The sequence below is a fragment of the Callospermophilus lateralis genome, chromosome 9 (genome assembly GCF_048772815.1).
Source record: "Callospermophilus lateralis isolate mCalLat2 chromosome 9, mCalLat2.hap1, whole genome shotgun sequence".
NCBI classification, from domain to species: Eukaryota; Metazoa; Chordata; class Mammalia; order Rodentia; family Sciuridae; genus Callospermophilus; species Callospermophilus lateralis.
In genome coordinates, this window is record NC_135313.1 from 32,267,860 (window position 1) to 32,288,987 (window position 21,128).

General features: G+C 35.0%; 1 protein-coding gene across 2 annotated transcripts in view; it reads left to right on the top strand.

Moving 5' to 3' along the window:
* The window catches only part of Ica1l (islet cell autoantigen 1 like), a 66,117-nt gene that overhangs the window by 33,688 nt on the left and 11,301 nt on the right, over window positions 1-21,128 (top strand). For both annotated transcript variants that reach the window (XM_076865820.2, XM_076865821.2), the window contains exons 7-9: window positions 1,110-1,208; window positions 2,437-2,522; window positions 5,510-5,553. In XM_076865820.2, coding sequence (XP_076721935.1) covers window positions 1,110-1,208; window positions 2,437-2,522; window positions 5,510-5,553 — 229 coding nt within the window. The remainder of the gene's footprint in view (window positions 1-1,109; window positions 1,209-2,436; window positions 2,523-5,509; window positions 5,554-21,128) is intronic.

Genomic DNA, 21,128 nt, shown 5'->3' on the forward strand with positions numbered 1-21,128 from the left:
AGCTTTCTCCTTAGAGGTCTTACTTCTGCTTTCATTACCCCAAATCACACATAAATAACACATAATGAATAAGTTAGATATTAATAAGCAGCAGTTGCTGACTTTAATGTATATTTGTAAATAGAAAAGTAAAATGAACTGTACTTACATAGGAAAATAATAATAAAACTAAAGGAAAATAGGTATTAACCCTATAGGGAATCTACCTAATTCAGTTCAATACTATGGAATGTAGGAATCAAGAAAGATTCATTTGAACTGAGCATGATGGCACACACCTGTGATCCCAGCAGCTTGGGAGGCTGAGATAGGAAGACTGAGTTCAAAGCCAACCTTAGCAAAAGTGAGGTGCTAAGCAACTCAGTGAGACCCTGCCTCTAAATAAAATACAAAATAGGAATGGGGATGTGGCTTGGTGGGCAAGTGCCTCTAAGTTCAATCCCCAGTACCAAAAAAAAAAAAAAAAAAAAAAAAAAAGATGCATTTGAAAATAAAAAGTACATGACTATTTGTGAAGCATGATGCCGTAACCCAATAACTATTAGTTCAGTTCAGTTCTTTTATTTTCTCCACTCATTCCCTTTACTTTGAATACAAACACTGAAGCAACAACGAAAATTTTCAATTACCTGAGTTAGCTTGAGAACAACACATTTTTGGAACAAGTCTTTCTTGAACCCTCAATGAAAAGCCAAATTAGTGGTAAATATTTTCTCAAAAAGATGCTCTTATATGATAGCAACATAAAGATTATACATTATGTCTATCCTTCTATAGTGATTGACATTTCCATGCTTTTAACATTTTGCTTTTGGATTCCTCAGGTGTTCTGATCCATTAGTTTTCTTTCTTTTAGCTGCAGTCACTCTCTAGGCTCTAGTGTGCATTTCAGTGCTGTTTAAAAAATAGGCATACATGCATGCAGACATTGGTGCTAACTTTCATGTAAAGTTATGATTTATAGTTCAACTTTTCTTGAACAATTGAATTTAGTGCCTGCTGTTTCTTGTGCAGCAACTATTCATATACTACACTAGTGAGGAAATAGAGCACAGAACTGATCGTGGAGGAGAAGCAGAACTATAGTGTCACCTTTTCTTTTTCTGCAGAGAACACTGCTTGGATTTTGGGAGAAAACAGCTCAAATGATGTCCCAAATCTGTGAGGGCTGTGTTGGCTTTCATCCATATGATTTTGTAGCTTTCAAGGTACATTTCTTCCCCCTGTTTTCTTGCTTTGACTTATTATACTTCATTTGGGTGATAACATTGAAACTATTTTTGCCAAGTTTAATTTCTTTTTTTTTTAAGAGAGAGGGAGAGGGGGAGAGAGAGAGAGAGAGAGAGAGAGTTTTTTAATATTTAGTTTTTAGTTTTTTTTTCGGCAGACACAACATCTTTGTTTGTGTGTGGTGCTGAGGATTGAACCCGGGCCGCACGCATGCCAGGCAAGTGCGCTACCGCTTGAGCCACATCCCCAGCCCTAATTTCAAATTTATAAAATATCAGGCAACATTTTCCTGCACTCTTTCAGCCAAGGATCAGCACTTGCCTTATTCCAAATGCTGCCAGTGAGACTAAAAGCCATGGAAATACTGCTGGCAGATTCCAGGTATTAGGGATTGTGGGCGAGTGAAAAGAAAATTAAAATGCAAAGGAGATTTTTTAAAGACTATAGAAGGAAAAATTTAACAGGAACAAGTGATGGGAACTGATCATGTCCAATTAAAGAAGTTTAAAAGACAAATTTCCTTGTTTTACTCTTATATTAGTGTCATAGATATGGTTAATGATGCTATGTGTGATTGCAACGCAAGAGACTACTAACAGATCAGTTCTTTCTGAAACAGTTACATGTGAAAGATGCTTTTTGGCTATGATTACAGAGCTTTTGACATCTGTATGTCTTACAGTCATCTTTGTGTGTGGCTCATCCAGAAGAGTCACACTGTGATAGTCATTTCTTCAGTTCTGATAGCCTAGATTTCAGTACCTTTTAACTTGCCATTGTGCCTTGTTTTCAGTACAGCATGAAAAGGGTTGCTGTTGTATTTCTTCAAGTTGAATATAATATTTGCAATGGGTTCATGTCCCGTAACCATATATTACTGGGCTTTGGGATGGATTTTTATCTTATGTTCTGACATGGTATCTTCCAGCCCCAAAGATGCCCTTAAAGTTTGTTTTACTTTTTCTATAGTTGTTAAACCAGTCTGTCTCTAGTCCACATCACAGTGTCTGAGGTTCCCACAGGCAGCCAGGATAAACAAGTACATATGTGGGGCTCAGTTCAAATCACATTAGCACATATTTACCATATTTCTCACTCTAGTTCAGAACTATTTCTATATTGTTTTTTAGAATTTTTATTCTAATTTTGCATGCAAAGAGAAACAGATTCTTTCCATCTACTTAACATTGAATTTCTTATCTTTAGAGACTACAAGATACTCCAAAGAAACTTACTGAAGATCACAAAGAAGAACAAATAGAAGGCAGTTTTCTTACTGAAAACCTCCATAAGTAAGCCAGCAAATCTATATACTGTAAGGGAAGTCCTGGACACCATCCTATGATATATGTGGGAAGAAATGTTTCTTCTCTTGTTCATTAATACTTATTTCTACCTCATTTTTGCAAATAACACATTTGTTGTTTCAAAACATTTGTTTTGTTTTTTCTTCCCTCATTTTTAACACTACAGGTAAAGGAAGTAACAGAAGTACTAAACAAATTGTGATGATACTTCAGATTCTGTCATTTGGGAGTCTTATATTAAGAGCCATGAGTACCTCTGTTGCAGGGACAGCAGGAGAGAAGTAAGGGACAAGGGCCAGCAATTGTGAGAAAAGCTATTAAAAATTTATAGCAATTCAAGAAGCTGAGTCAGGAGGATTACAGGTTCAAGGCCAACTTAGTAAGACCCTGTTTCAAAATAAATAGATAGATAGATAGACAGATAGATAGATAAGACTGGGGATATGGCTCAGTGGTAGAGTATCTCTGGGTTCAGTCCCCAATACTGGGGGGGAAAATCTATCTTCATAACAACACAGATAGGACTGGAACTGGTTACCTGGAAATAGGGCCTCTTGTTACGTACATCCTTCTTGTTACCTGTTTCCCTCTTATTAAATCTTCCCCCTGTTTCTCTTTTAGAGTGCCACAATTATTGTAAGCAGATTGACTCAATATAACAACAAACTCAGAAATTAGGCCCAAATAATTACAAACCATTATTGCTGAATCAAAGGTGATCCTAAAAATAAGGCATTTCCCCATTTTTCTCTATAGGAAATCCAAACCGATTTTTTTTTTTGGTAGTGGTGCTGGAGATTGAACCCAGGGGCTTGTGCATGAAAGGCAAGCACTCTATCAACTGAGCTATATATCCCCAGCCCCCAAACCAAATTTTTAGCTAACTTGAATATATAAATGTTTTAGATCAATGTTTAGTAAATGTTTAGCTGTACATGAAACTTACCTTAATTACATATTGACATTTGAAATCATACGCTGCTAGGCGTGGTGGAGCAGGCCTATGATTCCAGCAACTCAGGAGGCTGAGACAGGAGGATCACAAGTTCAAGGTTAGCCTCAGCAACTTAGTGAGACCCTGTCTCAAAATAAAATATAAAAAGGACTAGGGATGTAGCTTGGTGGTATGGCAACCTTGGGCTCAGTTCTTAAAAAAATAACAAAAATATCATATCTACCATGCGGCCAGCGCAATGGTTTCATTAATGAGGTTCTTGGCATAAAAGTTAGCTAGCAGAGATCAAAATAAACACACAGACTCAGTTACCTTTTTCTATGACCAGGTCCGAGATGGCTCCCCTCTCTGGTTCCCTCTTCTAATTGCCCGGCAGGGCAGCAAGGATTACTCAGGGCTAGCAGGAGAGAGAGCAAGCGAGCGAGCATGCCAGGGAACAATGCCTTTTATTGGGGAACAAGAAATTCAGGGGATAATTCCATCCAATGAAGGTTGAAGAGGGGGCCGCACTCCAAGGTCAGGGTCAGTGATTGGGCCTCCGGGGTCAGTGGTCAGTTACACCCCCACAGGTTCTCTCAGCAGGAGAGGGCCGGGAAAGCTCCAACACAGTCAGAGCTCCTCAGACCCTAACCGGGAGTCACCCAGTCACGTGTGAGAATGGCTCCCGACAATCATATGCTAAATGAAATATATTAATCTAGTTTTTTTATTCTTATATTTCATGGAAGTTTTATTCAGAAGCTTCTCATGCATCTTCAAGATGATGAGAACATCTTTTTGAGTTAACTAACAGATTCCTAAGCACTTCACCTTCTCTTCCATCTAAGTTGTTTAAGAAAAATATACACATAACTGTCATTGGAAATTTTGTTTCAAGTTAAATATCTTTCTGCTCTATAGGATTTCTTTTAGTATTTGCAAATAAATATTATATTGCTTTTTAAGTGTCTTTAAAGACTTATTAAAATACATCTAATACTAGCAATTATGAGATTATGCCCTAGAAATAATGGCTAAATCTGTGTTCAATTTCTTTGTCTCATTTTTTGATTATTACATGGATTCTGTAAATCAACACATTAGATAGAAGCCCTAAACATCCAAAATTAGTATTGACTGAGGATATTTTAGGCAAATGTCTCTTCTTTCACAAACATCACTTCATTCTTTAAAATAGAACTCCCCTACTTTTTTTCTGGAATATTCTTCATTCCCTTCATTTATTTCCTAAGAGTTCTAAAACAAAACCCTCCAAAACTTGAAAATAAAACTTCTTACAGAGTTCTCTAAAATGCTTACACCAGAGATGTTTCACATTTCATAACTTTTGGGATTATGGAATATTTGCATATACATAATGAGATATCTTAGGATGGGACCTAAGTCTAAACATGAATTCATATATGTTTCATACACATTACCTGAGGAAATTTATATTAATAATAATTTTGGACATAGTGTCGAATTTTTCCTCTTGTGGTATCATGTTAGTTCTCAAAAATTTTAGATTTAAGAGCATTTGGATTTTTAAATTAAGGATGCTCAACCTTGAATTTAGCACAGTGCCTGCAATGCTGATGTACAGATACTCAGTAAGTGATTACTGAAAGCATAGAGATCTTTAAAACAGAAAATACTCTCAGATGTAAATTTTGTGAGATCTACAGATAAATATTTTTAAGTTTCCTGACTTTAAAAAAGTGTTTTTTTAAAACCATGCCGGGTGCTGTGACACACGCCTGTAATCCCAACAGCTTGGGAAGCTGAGGTAGGAGGATCAAGAGTTCAAAGCCAGCCTCAGTAATTTAGTGAGGCACTAAGCAACTAAGCAACTGTCTCTAATAAAATAGTTTTAGAAATATAGGGCTGGGGATATGGTTAAGCATCCCTGTTTAAGCATCCCTGAGTTCAATCCCCGGTATCTCCCCTGAAAAAAGTTTTTTTAAACCATATTAAACTGGGGAATATGAATTCCAAATGTATTTTAACTAAAATCCATGTATTTTCTTTACTTCAGGGTAGTTTTGTCAGAAGAGGAAGCAAGCTTTGGGAGTGAACCAGGTGAGATGGTAAATTCTTTACTTTGTAATGGTCAAATTAGATGTTAAAAGTTTATCCCAATCTTTAATACAGAGATTGTGTTAATATCCATTCAATTTTTTAAAATGCTAAGTTTCTGTTCTGTACACTTTCAAGTTATCTTTCAAGGAGTGCCTAATTAGAGGGTCTAGTAGTCTTTTTTAGGTAGGTGCTTTTAAATGCAGAAATCTATTTTACAGGGCTGCATGATTAAGTTTCAAGTTTTCTTCACACTTAAATTTATGTTCTTATTTTTAAAATAAATATTATATATGTATATATACAATATACATATATTTGATACATATATACATGTGTATATAGTATTCAACATATTTGAATCACTGTGGTAAAAAAAGAGTATACACTTTGGAACCAGAAAAAGTGAATTTGAATCCTTTTTGTGGGTTCCGGGGATTGAATTCAGGGGTACTCAACCATTGAACCAAATCCCCAGCCCTTTTTGTATTTTATTTAGATACAGGGTCTCACTGAGTTGCTTAGCCCCTTGCAGTTGTTGAGACTGGCTTTGAACTCTCGATCCTCCTGCCACAGCCTCCCAAGCTGCTGGGATTACAGGCGTGTGCCACTGTGCCTGGCTGAACCCTTAGTTGTTGTTTTTGGGTTTTTAAAAATATTTTATAGTTGTACATGAACACAATACCTTTATTTATCATTATGTGGTGCTGAGAATTGAACCCAGGGCCTCACTTATGCTAGGCAAGCACTCTACACTAAGCCACAACCCCAGCCCTGAATCTTTAGTTTTTGAAAACAAATCACTTATGCCTCTCTCAGTTGTATCATCTGAAATATGAGTAATTTGTGCCTACCTTAACAGGAACATTAAGGATAGAGATAATATTTACAAACTACATAGCACATAGCAATAAAAATGAGAGGTATTTATGTATATTCAAATATGTACATAAACAGATTATATGGATAAAATATTTTAAGAAGCCATAATTATGAACTTATATATGTAACACAGCTTCAAAATTTATGTTCAAAAGGTTAACTATGGTTTTGTGTATATCCTGTACTTAAAAAATAGAAAATATTCTTTAAAAGTCATAAAGAAAATATACTGAACATTATTGTAATTTCACTCTTCAGTCATAGTATTATCTTTAAAATCCTGCTGTGTGGGTAATTATATCTCCTTTTAAATTCCAGACATTCATTTGGTCTTTATTCCTTTGTTCTTGTTTAATCTTGTTATAGGTTTACTCATTTCATTATTTTTTAATAAACTAACTTATAGCTTTGTTAATCTTCTCTATTGAATTTTTGTTTTCTGTTTTATTAATTTTGGTTCTTTATCATTTTTACTTTTCATATATCACACAAGTTTTGGAAAAAGCACTTTTAATCTGAGTGTGGTAGTCCACGCTGATCTGATAGTCCAGCTACTTGGAGAGACTGAGGTGGGAGAATCACTTTGAGCCTAGGAATTTGAGATCAGTTTGGGTAACAAAGCAAGACCCTGTCCAAAAAAAAGACCACTAGATGGGGTTAAGTTGTATTTAGTGATGAAGCTGCATGAGGCTCTAGGTCCTATCCTAGAACAAAAACAAAACAAAATGAAAAACCCCACAAACAAAACCATTCCAAATAACACTTGGTGTAGGTATATTTTAAATACCATAAAACTCTCTCATTCCAAGTATATAAGTAGTTTTTAGTTACTACTGAGAGGTGCAACCATTTCCATAAATCAGCTTTACAACATTTTTATCCCCTCAATAAGATCCCATATGCCCATTTGCAATAATTCCTATTCCTATCCCCAGCCAGTCATTGACCTACTTTTGTTTGTTTGCTTTTGTGACGCAGTGTTACTAAATGGCCCGGGCTGCGCTGAACTCACAATCCTCCTGTGTCAGCCTCTCAAGTAGCTGAGATTATAGGTGTATGCCACCCTCCCAGTGGTTTCTCATTTATATTTGGACCTGTGCTTCTGTTTTCTATTTGTTTTATCACTCACTCCCATGCTTTTATCTCTGGTATTGGTATTTGAAGTTATTATTGTTTGTTTTAAAATTTTTCTCTGTTCTTTCTTTTTTCCATGAACTGATTTGAAAGTTATACATTTTATTTCCATCTTTTGTGGTCTAATTTTATCCTGCTTACCTAATAAAGTCCAAGGTTTATCAATATTTCAATTTCCCCAGAATATTCAAAAGACCTTAGAATATTAATCCCAATTATTGCCATACCAGCTCTTTAAGTATTAATATTTTATTTCTATCTTTTTCTAATTTTTCACAAATTAAAAAATTATTTTATGAATATTAGATTTACTAATATTTTCCTTTCTTATTATTTATTCATATATTTCAAATCTTCATTATGAGTTCATTCTTCTTATCTACCCTTTAGTTTAAAAGTTGTTAAAAAGATATATTGGTGGTAAACTTGGCTTATATATATCTGGATATATTGTTATTTCTCACTTTTTAAAGAGTTTGCTCAACAAACAATTTTAGGTTGGTTGGTATTTTCTTCCAGCACTTTGGTAATTTCAAAAATTACTGTTCCATCATTCCACTGGTTTTGTTGAGGAAAAAAAAATGTTAATCAGATTATTATTCCTGTATAGTGACTTTGACTTTTCTATTTGTCTACTTTTAGGATGTGTTCTTTGTTTTGGGTGTTCTGCTCTTTTAGTACAATGTGCAAAGATATATAATTTTTGTGGTTGTTTTAATCTGTGATGGTATATAAATTGTATTCCTTAAATCTGTCTTTTATCTCAACCATTCTTACTTTTTTAGTTTGGTAAAATATGCATGGCTTAAACATTATTTTTTAAAATATTGCTTCTTTCTATTTTCCTTATTCTTTCCTTCTTCCACTCCAGTAAGCTTATGGTGGACCCTTTCGTTAATTCCTTATATCTTTTAACTTCTATTTCATATTTGCCATTCCCTTTTCACTCTACACAGCATTGTAGGTAAGTTATTCAGATCTGTTTTTCACTAATTTTCTCTTCTTGCTTCCAGTCTATTGTGTAATGTATACAGCAAGTTTTCCCCTATACATTTTATTTCTAAAAGTTCTATTTGGTTTTTTTATGAATTTCTGTAGTGGGTTTTTATAGTCCTTTGCTCTTTCTTGCTTTTTGACTCATATTTGTATTTAAAAATACAAATATTTGAAGTCCTCTAATTTTCTTGTAGTAGTTTGTTTAGTGATTTCTGATTATGAGCTAATTTTTATTTGCTCTCAATCTGTGAGAATCCTGGAAGTGTAACAAGTATTTGCTTATATTGCTTGGTTTCAGAGTTGAGGAATATTCATAGCCTGGAGATCCCTTTAACCTCCTTTCAGAGCCTGTCAACTCAGTGTTGGAATTCTGGGATCAGCTTGGTTTTCTTGTGTTGAAGGCTTTGTCTCCAGAGAATAGTGTCAACATGGAAAGGGGATCTGTCTTTCCTCTTTGCTTGCTGCTCATCTTTCCTAGATCTGGATTTAGTCTAAATATGCATTAAAAGTGTTTTTCATAATTTTAGTGAGAATTTTTTTTGGGGGGTGGGGGCAAGGGTCCTTCTGAGTGTCTTATCTTCTAAAATTCCAGGTAGCATTTTTGCACAGGTAATAATAATAATAACATTTAAAAAATATTCAGCGTCCCTGGGACCCAAGTAACACTAGCACTACTTATAAAAGTGAAAACTAGAGGGCTGTGGCTGTGGCTCAGTGGTAGAGTGCTCACCTAGGATGTGTGAGGCACTGGGTTTGATCCTCAGCACCACATAAAAATAAACAAAATAAAGGTATTGTATCCATCTACAACCAAAAAGTATATATTAAAAAAGTGGAAACTGGAAAAAATTTTCTTGAAAATGTAAACATTCCACACTTTGAGTAACTTTAGGGACTATGTTGAGGAACTTACTTGAAATCCTTCAAACATTTATGCTCTGAGATAGCACTCAAGAGGTATTTCTTAGGTGGAATAAAGCTAGTCTTTTGAACTAGCCCTTCCTCATTCTTTTTTTTTTAAATTAATTTTTATTGTTGGTTGTTCAAAACATTACATAGTTCTTGATATATCATATTTCACACTTTGATTCAAGTGGGATATGAACTCCCATTTTTACCCCGTATACAGATTGCAGAATCACATCAGTTGCACATCCTTCCTCATTCTTATACTTGTTTTTTTCTAGTATCATGTATCTAGGATGAAAATCAAATGAATCCAAATCCCACATTAATCACCAAACACACAGTGGAGTAAAGCAGATCATTACTGAAGATTTGGGGAAAGACAAGGAAGGGAGGTTACCCTCATCGTAAACAGTATACTTCCTTGAGGATTCTTTAACAGATCTCTCAATTCCCCTGAATCATTTCTATGGCTTATAAAACTTGCTGGTGTGATTCTGCCTTTCTCTTGTCATTCATTCCTGTTCCTCTCCCATCAACTCTGATGCTCCTTCTTACTTCCTTCTCTGGCTACTTCTAGAATCTCTTTCCCATTCCCAGATTTTCCTTCTCCTTTTCATATGTTCAACTAAAATCTTTGCAGATAAAGTCCATTTTTTTTTTTGCATTTTTCTGTACTTCTTCAACATCTTTATAATGTATTAGAACTTAAAAACCTAACTTATCCTTTAGGTTCTTTATCATAAAGCTAACATTAAATTCCTTAAACCTTCCTTTTGAATTGTTTCCCCTTCAATTATTTTGGTTATTCTAGTATTTTCTACTCTGCCTATATTCTTTTGTCATATCTTAAACTGTGTAATAGACATGTAATAGGCCTTAGATGCGTAAAATCCTCTAAGTTCTCCATACACAACACTCTCCACACTTGTATGGAGGAGAAATTTACATTTCATTTTTTAAAATGGCCTTGGTAATGGCTGAAGATATCAAAATGTTGTTTGTTTTTTTTGTTTGTTTGTTTGTTTTTAAGGGTGTGGGTCTCTTATGTTTGTACTGGGTAGCAAATGAAGTAAGGAAAGATTATTCCAAAAACTGACTCAAGAACTGCCTCCCTATGAAGCAGTAGGGAATACTTGTATTTGTCTTAGTATAAGTTCAAAACAAGAGAAACATGTTTTTTAGCAGGATTTTGCCTATGGGTTTTTTTTTTTTTTTTTTTTTTGTACTAGAAATTGAACCTGGGAGTGTTCAACCACTGAGCCACATAGCCAGCCCCCCCACTTCCTCTCCCCCATCCTGACCTTTTTAATACAGGTTCTCTTTAAGTTGCTTAGGGCCTCACTTAGTTGTTGAACTTAGCCTTGAACTTGTGATCCTCCTGCCTCAGCTTCCCAAGCCACTGGGATTAGAGGCATGTGCCACCATGCCCAGCTTGTATGTTTGACTTTTTAAATGTCAAAAACATAAAAAAGGAAAACACAAGAGAGGATACAGTCTTTTTTAAAAAATATATATATATGTATATATGTAATATATATATTTTAGCTGTTGATGGATCTTTATTTTATGTATTTATATGTAGTGCTGAGAATTGAACCCAGGATCTCACACATGCTAGGCAAGCACTCTACCACTGAGCCAACAACCCCAGCCCAGGATTTAGTTTTTGATCATGAGAAAATATTCTGTCTTTAAGAGCTTATATCTGAACTTTCCCTTCATGTGAGAACCATTGCTGTTCATGCCCCAGATTAGGTGAGAAATGTAGACATGCTGCTTATTGCTATACCCTGCAAGAATAAAGCAACCTTTGATTAAAAAGTTGACCAGCTGAGTGGCACACACCTGTAATCCCAGAGGCTTGGGAATCTGAGGCAGGAGGATCGAAAGTTCAAAGGCAGGTGCAGTAACTTGAGGAGGCCCTAAGCAACTTAGGGCCCTCAGTCTGTCTCAAAATAAAAAATAAAAGTATCTGTGCATGTGGCTCAGTGGTAAAGCACCATTGGGTTTAATCTCTGTTACCAAAAGAGAGAGAGAGAGATAGAGATCTATTGTGCAATATGGTGAGTATAGCTAATAACAAGGTTCAAGGTTTTGTATTCTTGAATATTTCTGAGTGAAGTTTTAGTGTTCTTACAACAAAAATTAAGTATGTAAAATAATGCCTATGTTAATTAATTCAATTTAGTCATTCCACAGAACATACATATTTCAAAACAACATGTGGTACAGGATACATATGAATTTTCATTTAAAAATAATGAAAGTAAAAATATATACCATATCCATTAATTCAACATAAAATGAACACAATTGTATGTATCAGAGTGTCAGAGGTATGGAAGTCAGGCAGAACAAAATAGAAAACTGCCTCTCAGAGAATGTAGAATAAGAATAGGTCCTTTCTTGGAGAAGGAAAAAAGAAAAAAGAAAAAAAAAACAGGTTTACCAGGAAAGGAATTGTCTTGGGAATGGGAAAGCTTTTAACTTCAAGTTGTCATAGATAAAACGAAGGATCTGAACACCTGTATTTATTACAATTTTACTTGTTTTATATGTATACACACACAAATGTGATATATAATTATATATGTATATATATGAGTCCTTAAAATTTTTATCTCCCTTTTACATGAGTTATAATCTTATTTGAATGATTAGAAATGATATATTAGGGCTGGGGCTGGGGCTTAGTGGTAGAGCACTTGCCTGGCATGCTTGAGGCACTGGGTTCGATCCTTAGCACCACATAAAAATAAAATAAAGCTATTTAAAAAAATCATACAGTATTTTTAAAAAAGAAATGATATAACTGTTATAAAATATTACATTAAATAAGCTTGCTAAATTTCTTTTTTTTAAAAGATAGTAGGGATTAAACCCAGGGGTTGCTATATCATTGAGCTACATCCCTAGCCCTATTTAATTTTTGAGATAGGGTCTTGCTAAGTTGCTGAGGCTGGCCTCAAATTTGTGATCCTCCTGCCTCAGCCTATTAAATTTCTTCTTGATTAACTTATCATTTAAAAATATTTTAAGTTGACATAATAAATGTAAATATTTATGGAGTAAAGTTATATTTCAATACATGTATACAACGTATAATGATCAAGTCAGGGTAACTCCTCAAACACTTTTCCTTTTTTTAGAGATGAGAACTTAAAAATTCTACTAGCTTTTTTTTAGTACTGGAGATTGCATATAGGGGGTGCTCTATTACTGAGCTACGTACCCAGTTTTTTATTTTTTGAGACAAGGTCTCAATCATCCTGCCTCAGCCTCCCAAGTGTGTGCCACTATGCCCAGCTTCTATTATTTTGAAAAATACAATTAGTTGATATAACCATAGTTATCCAACTGTGTTATAGAACATTAGAAGTTATTCTTCCATCTGATTGCACTTCTATATCTGTAAAGCCTTTTCCTCCTCCCTTCTCCCCAACATTATTCCCAAGCTCTGGTAACCACTATTTTATTCTCAAATGTGTTGTCTTTCTGTAACTGGCTTATTTCACTTAATTACCTACAGTTCCATTAGTGGTGCTGCAAATGATAGAATTTCATTCCTCTTTACAGATGAATAACACTCTATTATATACATATATTTACCACATTTTCCTTTTCCATTCATATGTTGATAGACATCTATGTTGATTCCATACTTGGCTAATGTGACTAGTGCTGTAATAAACATGCAAGTGCAGATTGCTCTTTGACATACTGATTTTATTTCCTTTGGATATATACCCAGTAGTGGGATTGTCCTGTTTTTAGTTTTTATTGAGACAGGGTCTCACTAAGTTGCTAGGGCCTCGTTAAGTTGTTGAGGCTGGCAGTGAACTTACAATCCTCCTGTTTCAGCCTCCCTAGCGTCTGGGATTAGAAATGTGTGCCACCATGCTGGTTATACCTATGCTTTTGAAGGGTCAAATCCAAAAAAATATTTGCCCAGATCTTCATCCTGAAGCACCTCCCTTACATTTTCTTTTAGTAGTTCATAGTTTCATGCCTTACATTTAAGCCTTTGATCCATTTTGAATTGATTTTGAGTTGATTTTGTATATTGTGATAGGGATCTAGTTTCATTCTTCTGCATATGAATATCCCACTTTTTACACACCACTTATTAAAGAGACTGTGCTTTCTCCAATGTGTATTCTTGGTGCCTTTGTTGAACTTCACTTGGCTGAATACACATGAATTTATTTCTGGTTTCTCTATTCAATTCCATTAGTCTATCTCAGTTACTATGGCTTTAATAGTATGTTTTTGAAGTCAGGGATTGTGATGCCTCCTTATTTGTTCTTTTTGTCAAGACCGCTTTTGCTTTTGTGGTTGGTTCCATAAAGATTTTTTCCTCCTATATGTGAAGAATATCATTGGTATTTAGGTAGAAATTGCATTAGCCAGGGATCTGCACTTAATCTCTAAACCACTCTGAGTAGTATGAACACTTAACTTGATTCTTCTACTTTACGACCATGAGATGCTTTCTTTTGTGTGTGTGTTCTCTTCCATTTTTTTCATCAGTGTTTAATAGTTTTCATTTTAGAGTTCTGGCACCTTGTTGATTAGAATCATTTCTTGGTATTTTATTTTTATGGTTATTGTAAATGAGATTGCTTTCTTGATTTCTTTTTCAGCTAATCTGTTATTGGTATACAGAGACACTAGAGGTTTTTGTATGTTGGTCTTGTATCCTGTACTTCATGAATTTGTTCATCAGTTCTAACAATATTTTGGTAGTCTTTATGTTTTTCTAAATATAATTCACTGTCTGCAAACAAGGATAGTTTGACTTCCTCCTTCTCAATTTGGATGCCCCTTACTTCTCTCTCTGGCCTACTTGCTCTGGCTACAACTTCCAGTACCATTTTGAATAAAAGTGGTGAAAGTAGACAGGTCTTGTTCCATATTTTAGAGAAAAATCCTTTCACTGTTTCCCCATTTAGTATGATACTAGTGGTGGGATTGTCATATAACCTTAACTGAGTTGAGGTATGCTCTTTCTACAGCTAATTTGTTGAGAGTTTTTTATCATGAAGGAATATTAAATTTTATAAAATGCTTTTCTGCGGCTATTAAGATGATCATATTGTTTTTATCCTTCGTTCTATTGATGTATAATGTATTATACTTAATTGATTTGCCTATATAGTACCATCCTTGCCTTCCTGGGATAAATCTCACTTGATCATGGTATATAATCTAATCAATGTGCTGTTGGATTTGGTTTGCTAGTATTTTGTTGAGGATTATTGTACCTGTGTTCATCAGGGATACAGCTCTGTAGTTTTTTAACTAAACCAAATTTTAGTTTGGTTTTGGTATTAGGGTAATACTTGATCAACTTACTTTGTCTATACTTTTATTTTGGGAACTGAATATTACAAGGAAAAACATTTTCAAATGAGAAAACTTTAATTACCTTGGTTTTCTAACTCTGAAAATGCTAATGTTATAATTTTGCCACATATGAATACTCTATTACTTAAAATTCTTCAATTTTATTTAGCATTTATTTCCTTAATATTAGAAATTGCATAGGTCTCTACATAAGAATGCAATCATGTATGTCTACTTTATAACACAATGGAAATTAAATGTATTTGCATAACTGTGAAGACAGCTAGGACTATGTTTGTTTTACTTTCTTGTGTATCTACCTTTCAGCAATATAGGCATTCAGTAAATATTTGTTGAATAAGTGAATATAATTTGTCTATTCAATGTCATGCAATACTAACACAATATTCCTGTGTATGATGTTAGTGATGGATTAAATATTCCTCTTTAAAAATGGTTAATTTTTACATAATTTTTTAAAACTACCATCTTTGTCTTTGCAATTTGAGGTAATATTATATGCTAAATTTGTATTTCAATGCATTTCTGGACTTTATTTTTCATTGGCATGTGAATGTACCAGATTTTAATTATAGAAAAATTCTTATATGTTTTAATATCTGGTAAGGGTAGTATACCTTCTTTTTATTTGAATTTTTTTTAATTTTTTTTTTAATATTTATTTTTTAGTTATCGGCGGGCACAACATCTTTTTTTGTATGTGGTGCTGAGGATCGAACCCGGGCCGCACGCATGCCAGGCGAGCGTGCTACCGCTTGAGCCACATCCCCAGCCCCCCTTCTTTTTATTTGCTTAGATATTCTTGCATGTTTATTTTGCAGTATGCATATCATGTTAGATAACTTCATGAAAATGCTTATTGATGATTTTATTGTGATCACATTAAATGTTAAGACTGAAAGTGGATGGTGTTGAGACATTTTAAACTTAAAGACATCTTTATATTTATTAAAGGTTACCTGTATAACTTTCAGATATTGCTTATAATTATTTGGTTTTTGTCCTTCTGTAGATGTGTTCTGTCGTGTTTGTTGATTTGCATGTATTTAACTATTTTTGCATCCCTGGGATCTCATTTGATCCTGGTGAAAAATCTTCTTCATATGCTACTGGATACAGTTTGATGTAATATTGGATACAGTTTGCTAGTATTCTGTTGAAGATTTTTCATTTGTAGTCATCAAGGATATTGGCCTGTAGCTTGTGTGTCGTCTGTCTGTCTGTCCTTGTACAGTTTTGGTTTCTAGGTAGTGCTGGCCTTATAACATGAGATTGGAAGAGTTCCTTCCTCTTCAATATTTTGGAATAATTTAAGAAAAACTGGTATCAGTCGGTCCTTTTTTTTTTTTTTTTTTTTTTTTTTTGGTACCAGGCATTGAACCTGAACTCAGGGGTACTTTTTTTTTTTTTTTTTAATTTAGAGACAGGGTCTCATTAAGTTGCTTAGGGCCTAGCTAAGTTGCTGAGGCCAGCTTTGAACTTGTGATCATCCTGCCTCAGCCTCCTTAGCTGCTGGGATTACAGGCATGTGCCACTGTGCCCAGATGACCTTCTTACAATATTCAGTAAAATTCAGTTGTGAAGACATCTCATCCTAGGCTTTTCTTTGATGGCAGACTTTTTATTACTGATTCAATCTCATTACTAATTATTGGTCTGTTTGGGCTATTTCTTTGTTTCAATTTTGGTAAGGTGTATGTGTCTAGGAATTTATCCATTTCTTCCAGGTTATCAAATTTATTGCATATATATTTGTTCATAATAATCTCTGATGATCCTTTATATTTCTTTGGTGTCAGTTGTATATACATATAGAAAACAGACATGAATATACAGAAAAATATTTCTGCTCTGATATTATTATTTCCTTCCTTCTACTAATTTTGGGTTTAGTTTGTTTTTAGTTCCTTAAGATGCAGCAATAGATTGAGATATTGGGGGTCGAGGTGCTGAGGATTGAGACTATTCCATTGAGCCACTGAAGTACACCCCAACTCTATTTTTTTTAATGTAGACACTGATTACTCTAAAATTACCTTTTAGTGCTGCTTTTGCTATGGCCCATAGGTTTTGGTATGTGGTGTTTCCATTATCATATTTTAAAAATTTTATTTCCTTCTTTTCCCCTTGATCTATTAGTTGTTTAGAAATAAGTTGTTTAATTTCCACGTGTTTGCACAATTTCCAAATTTTTCTTGTTATTATTTTCTTGTTTCATTGCATTTTAGTCAGAAAATATACTCAATATTTTTTTCAGTTTTCAAAACTGAGACTTACCATATAATCTATTCTGGTGAATACTATTCTGGTGAATATTTCATGTACGTTTGAGAAGATGTGTACTCTGTCACTGTTGAATGTAATGTTTTGTAGATGTCTGTTACATTCACTGGTCTAGGGTTCAGTTCACCTCTGCTGTTTGTTGATTTTCTGTTTCAATGATACATTCATTGAAGAATGTGAGATGTAAAAATTCTCTTTTGTTATTTTATTGAAGTTTATTTTGCCCTTTGTGTCTATTAATATTTATTTTACATATCTTGGTGCTCCAATATTTAGTGCATATATATTTACCATTTATTCTTGAATTGATCTCCTTATCATAATATAATGACCTTTCTTATCTCCTTTTTTCTGCTTCTTAAAGCCTAATTTAGCTAAATATAGCAATACCTGCTTTCTTTTGGATTACATTTGCATGGAATATTTTTTCCATCCTTTCATTTTCAGTCTATGTGTATTCTCAGAGATGAAATGAGTTTCTTGTAAGCAGCATATAGTTGAGTCATTTTTAAAATAAAATCCATTCAGTTGCTCTGTAACTTTTAATTGGGAAATTTAATCCACTTATATTTAAGGTAATTTTGGATAATTAAGGTCTTACTACTATCATTTTGATACTTGTTTACTAGTTTCATTATAGTCCTTCTGTCTCCTTTTCATCTTCTTTTGTGGTTGATTTTCTGCAGTAAAATGTTTTGATCCCTTATTCTTTTTCATGTATCACTTATAGACTTTTGCTTTGTGGTTACCATGAAGTTTAGAAAAATATTTTGTTTATAACAAACCATTCTGAAATGATGCAATTTAACATTGAACACATGGATATGAAAAGAAAAAATATTTTAAAAACTGATAAAATCTACACTTACACTCCATGCCTTTTCACATTTTGAATTTTTTAAGAATTTTTTTTTAGTTGTTGACAGACCTTTAGTTTTTTATTTACATGTAGTGCTGAGAATAGAACCCAGTGCCTCACACGTGCTAGCTAGTGCTCTACCACTGAGCCCACATTTTGAATTTTTGATGTTCCATTTTATATCTTTCTATATCATCTTTTGCTTAAAATATTAATGTACTTAACAGTATTTTAATTGCTCTTTAGTCTTCATACTAAAGATATGAAGAGTTTTATACATCATGTTTACATTAGAACATTCTGAGTTTATCTATATAGTTACTCTTACCAATGAGTTTTATATCGTATGGTATTTTCTTTTTATTCACTAACATCTCTTTCTTTCAGTTTGAAGAGTTCCCTCTAGCATTTCTTACAGGACAGGTATAGTGATAATAAATTCTCTCTGCTTTTGTTTGGGTATATCTTTATATCTCCTTCATATATAAAGGATAGCTTTTGGGGGGTACAGTATTATTGATTACCAGTTTTTTCCCTTCACACTTCTGAGAAATCTGCAATCAAGCACATTGGGACATCCTTATTTTCTCTTGCTGCCCTGAAAAATCTTTTCTATCTTTAACCTTGAATAACTTGATTATTATGTATTCTTTGGTTCTTTGTTGAACTGAATCTTTGTTGACCTTTGACATTCCTATATTTGGCTAGTTGTATCTTTCTCTATGTTTGGGAAGTTTTCAGTTGTTATCTCTTTGAATAAACTTTCTATTCCTTTGGCATTCTCAAGTTCCTTCTGACCCCTACAACTCAAAAATATTTGCTGTATTAATGCTATCCCAAAGTTTTCATAACTTTCTTCTTTCCCTTCATTCTTTACCCTCCCACTGTGCTTTTCCAAATAGTCTATCTTTAAGATCACTAATTCTTTCTTGTGGTTGATTTATTCCACTATCATACCATGCAAGATATGTTAAAATGTGCTTAGTGTTCTTTTTAGCTCAAGGATTTGATTTTTAAAAAATTACTTCAATCTGGCCAATTGTGGTGGTGCACACCTGTAATCCCAGTGGCCCAGGCAGCTGAAGCCAGAGGATCATGAGTTCAAAGCTAGCCTTAGCAACTGCAAGGTGCTAAGCAACTCGTGAGACCCTGTCTCTAAACAAAATACAAAATAGGGCTGGAGATGTGGCTCAGTGGTTGAGTTAACACTATTGAATCATGTCAGGCACCTTGGCGCACAGGAGGATCACGAGTTCAAAGTCAGCCTCAGCAATTTAGTGAGGCTCTAAGCAACTCAGTGAGACCCTGACTCTAAATAAAATATAAAAAGGGCCAGGATGTGATTCAGTGGTTAAGCATCCCTGGATTCAATCCTTGGTTAAAAAAAAAAAAAAAAAGTTGAATCATTCCGTGTTTTCTTGAAGCTTTTTTTTTTTTTTTTTGTGGTGCTGGGAATTGAATGAACCCAGGGCCTTGTGCATGTGAGGGAAACAGTCTACCAACTGAGCTATATCCCCTGCCTGTTGTTGATTCTTTTTTTTTAAAAAAATTTTTACTTGTAGATGTATATAATACATTTATTTATTTATTTTTATGTGGTGCTAAAGATCAAACCCAGTGCCTCACATGTCATGTGTGAGGTAAGCACTCCACACTTGAGCTACAAACCTAGCCCCTCGTTGAAATAAAAGTTATTTTTAATTCTCTGTCCAAGAGTTTGCAAATATCAATTGCTGTAATCCCTTCTTGGTGCCTTATTTTGTTCATCAGGTGCAGTCAGTGTTCCCTGAAGTTCTTGATGATTGTTGACATACAACATTTGGTGCACATTGCCTTGGATATTCCAGTCTTCATAATCTAGCTTTGTGTCTATCCCTCCAGAATTTCTAAGCATTGTAGTAATCTTTGAACCTGTGGACATTTCCACTACTTCAGCTCTAGATGGTGCCCAGTATCTTAAGTTTGTTGCAAGTCTCTTATTGGTGTTTTTCTATTGTAGCACTGATGGTTGCCCCAAACCCAGTTTGTCCCAAGTCCGTGGTTGGGGAGTATCTATAAAGTGTTCTTTACCCACAAGCCTCTGCCTGGGACTGGGGTAGGCCCAGACACTTCAATCATATTCACTGGTCTGTTGGAAGACACCACAGGATTCTGTCTGGCTTTGCACCTCACTGAGCAAGTCCCAGGCTTTTAGGGAGTGACTTGGTGCTTTCCTCCTTTTTCTTGTCCCAGACAGTTATTCTGTGCATGTGGTCACCAATGCTGCAATGCTAGATCATATTTGGAGCCCACTGTCTGCTGAAACCAGCACAGTAAGATGTAGGCTGCTATGGGCTTCCTGCTATAGTGAACTTACAACCCAAGACTGCTGCAGCTAGCCCCAGGTTGATTCTGGGGCTAGCTGATCATCAGTGGCCAAGTGTCTTTATTTGACAATAGGTCAGGTCCACAGGCTTCATCCACAGGCACTGGCTTGAAGACAGAGACCATTAGGATCTTCCCCAATGTTGGGTTTTACTAGCTCAGCAACTGAGTTCCAAAATACAGTTCTGTGTCATTTCGCTAATCTACTCCATAGTGGCTGGCCTCTTGTTCCTTGCTGTGTACCCAAAGTTGGGAGGGGTGGCAGAGGCAGCCCCATGGCCATCTGAATGACACTAAGCCACATAATACCCAAGTTGCACAGCCACAGGGACTTACACAGTCTTAAGTTTGGGTGCCAGTCCCATGTGTGATTGCCAGTGACGTGGGGTAAAAGATAAATATGTCTGTCCTACCAGAGTCAAGTCTCTGCCTGATGCAGGTGTAGGTCTAGAGAATCATCTGTGAGCATTAGCCTAAAGACGAGCCTGACATTGAGGCAAAGTCCTATGCTCACTTTCTTGCCCTGTGCCCTGGTGGCTGGAGCTTTGCTTCTTGCTCTTATGTTTGAGGGTGGCAAAGAGTTGATGGAGGCAGTCCTTTTGGACATCTGACTAAGGAGGATCCAAAGGATCAATCTGCAGATACTGGTCTTAGGGCAGGAACTCTGGGATCCTGTCTGGCACAGCAGACCTGGTAATCAGAGGCCTGCACTTAAATTTTCTCTTTCTCTCCCAAGCTGGGGCATCTCCCCTGTGTGTGCTTAATGGAGTTGGGACAGGGATGA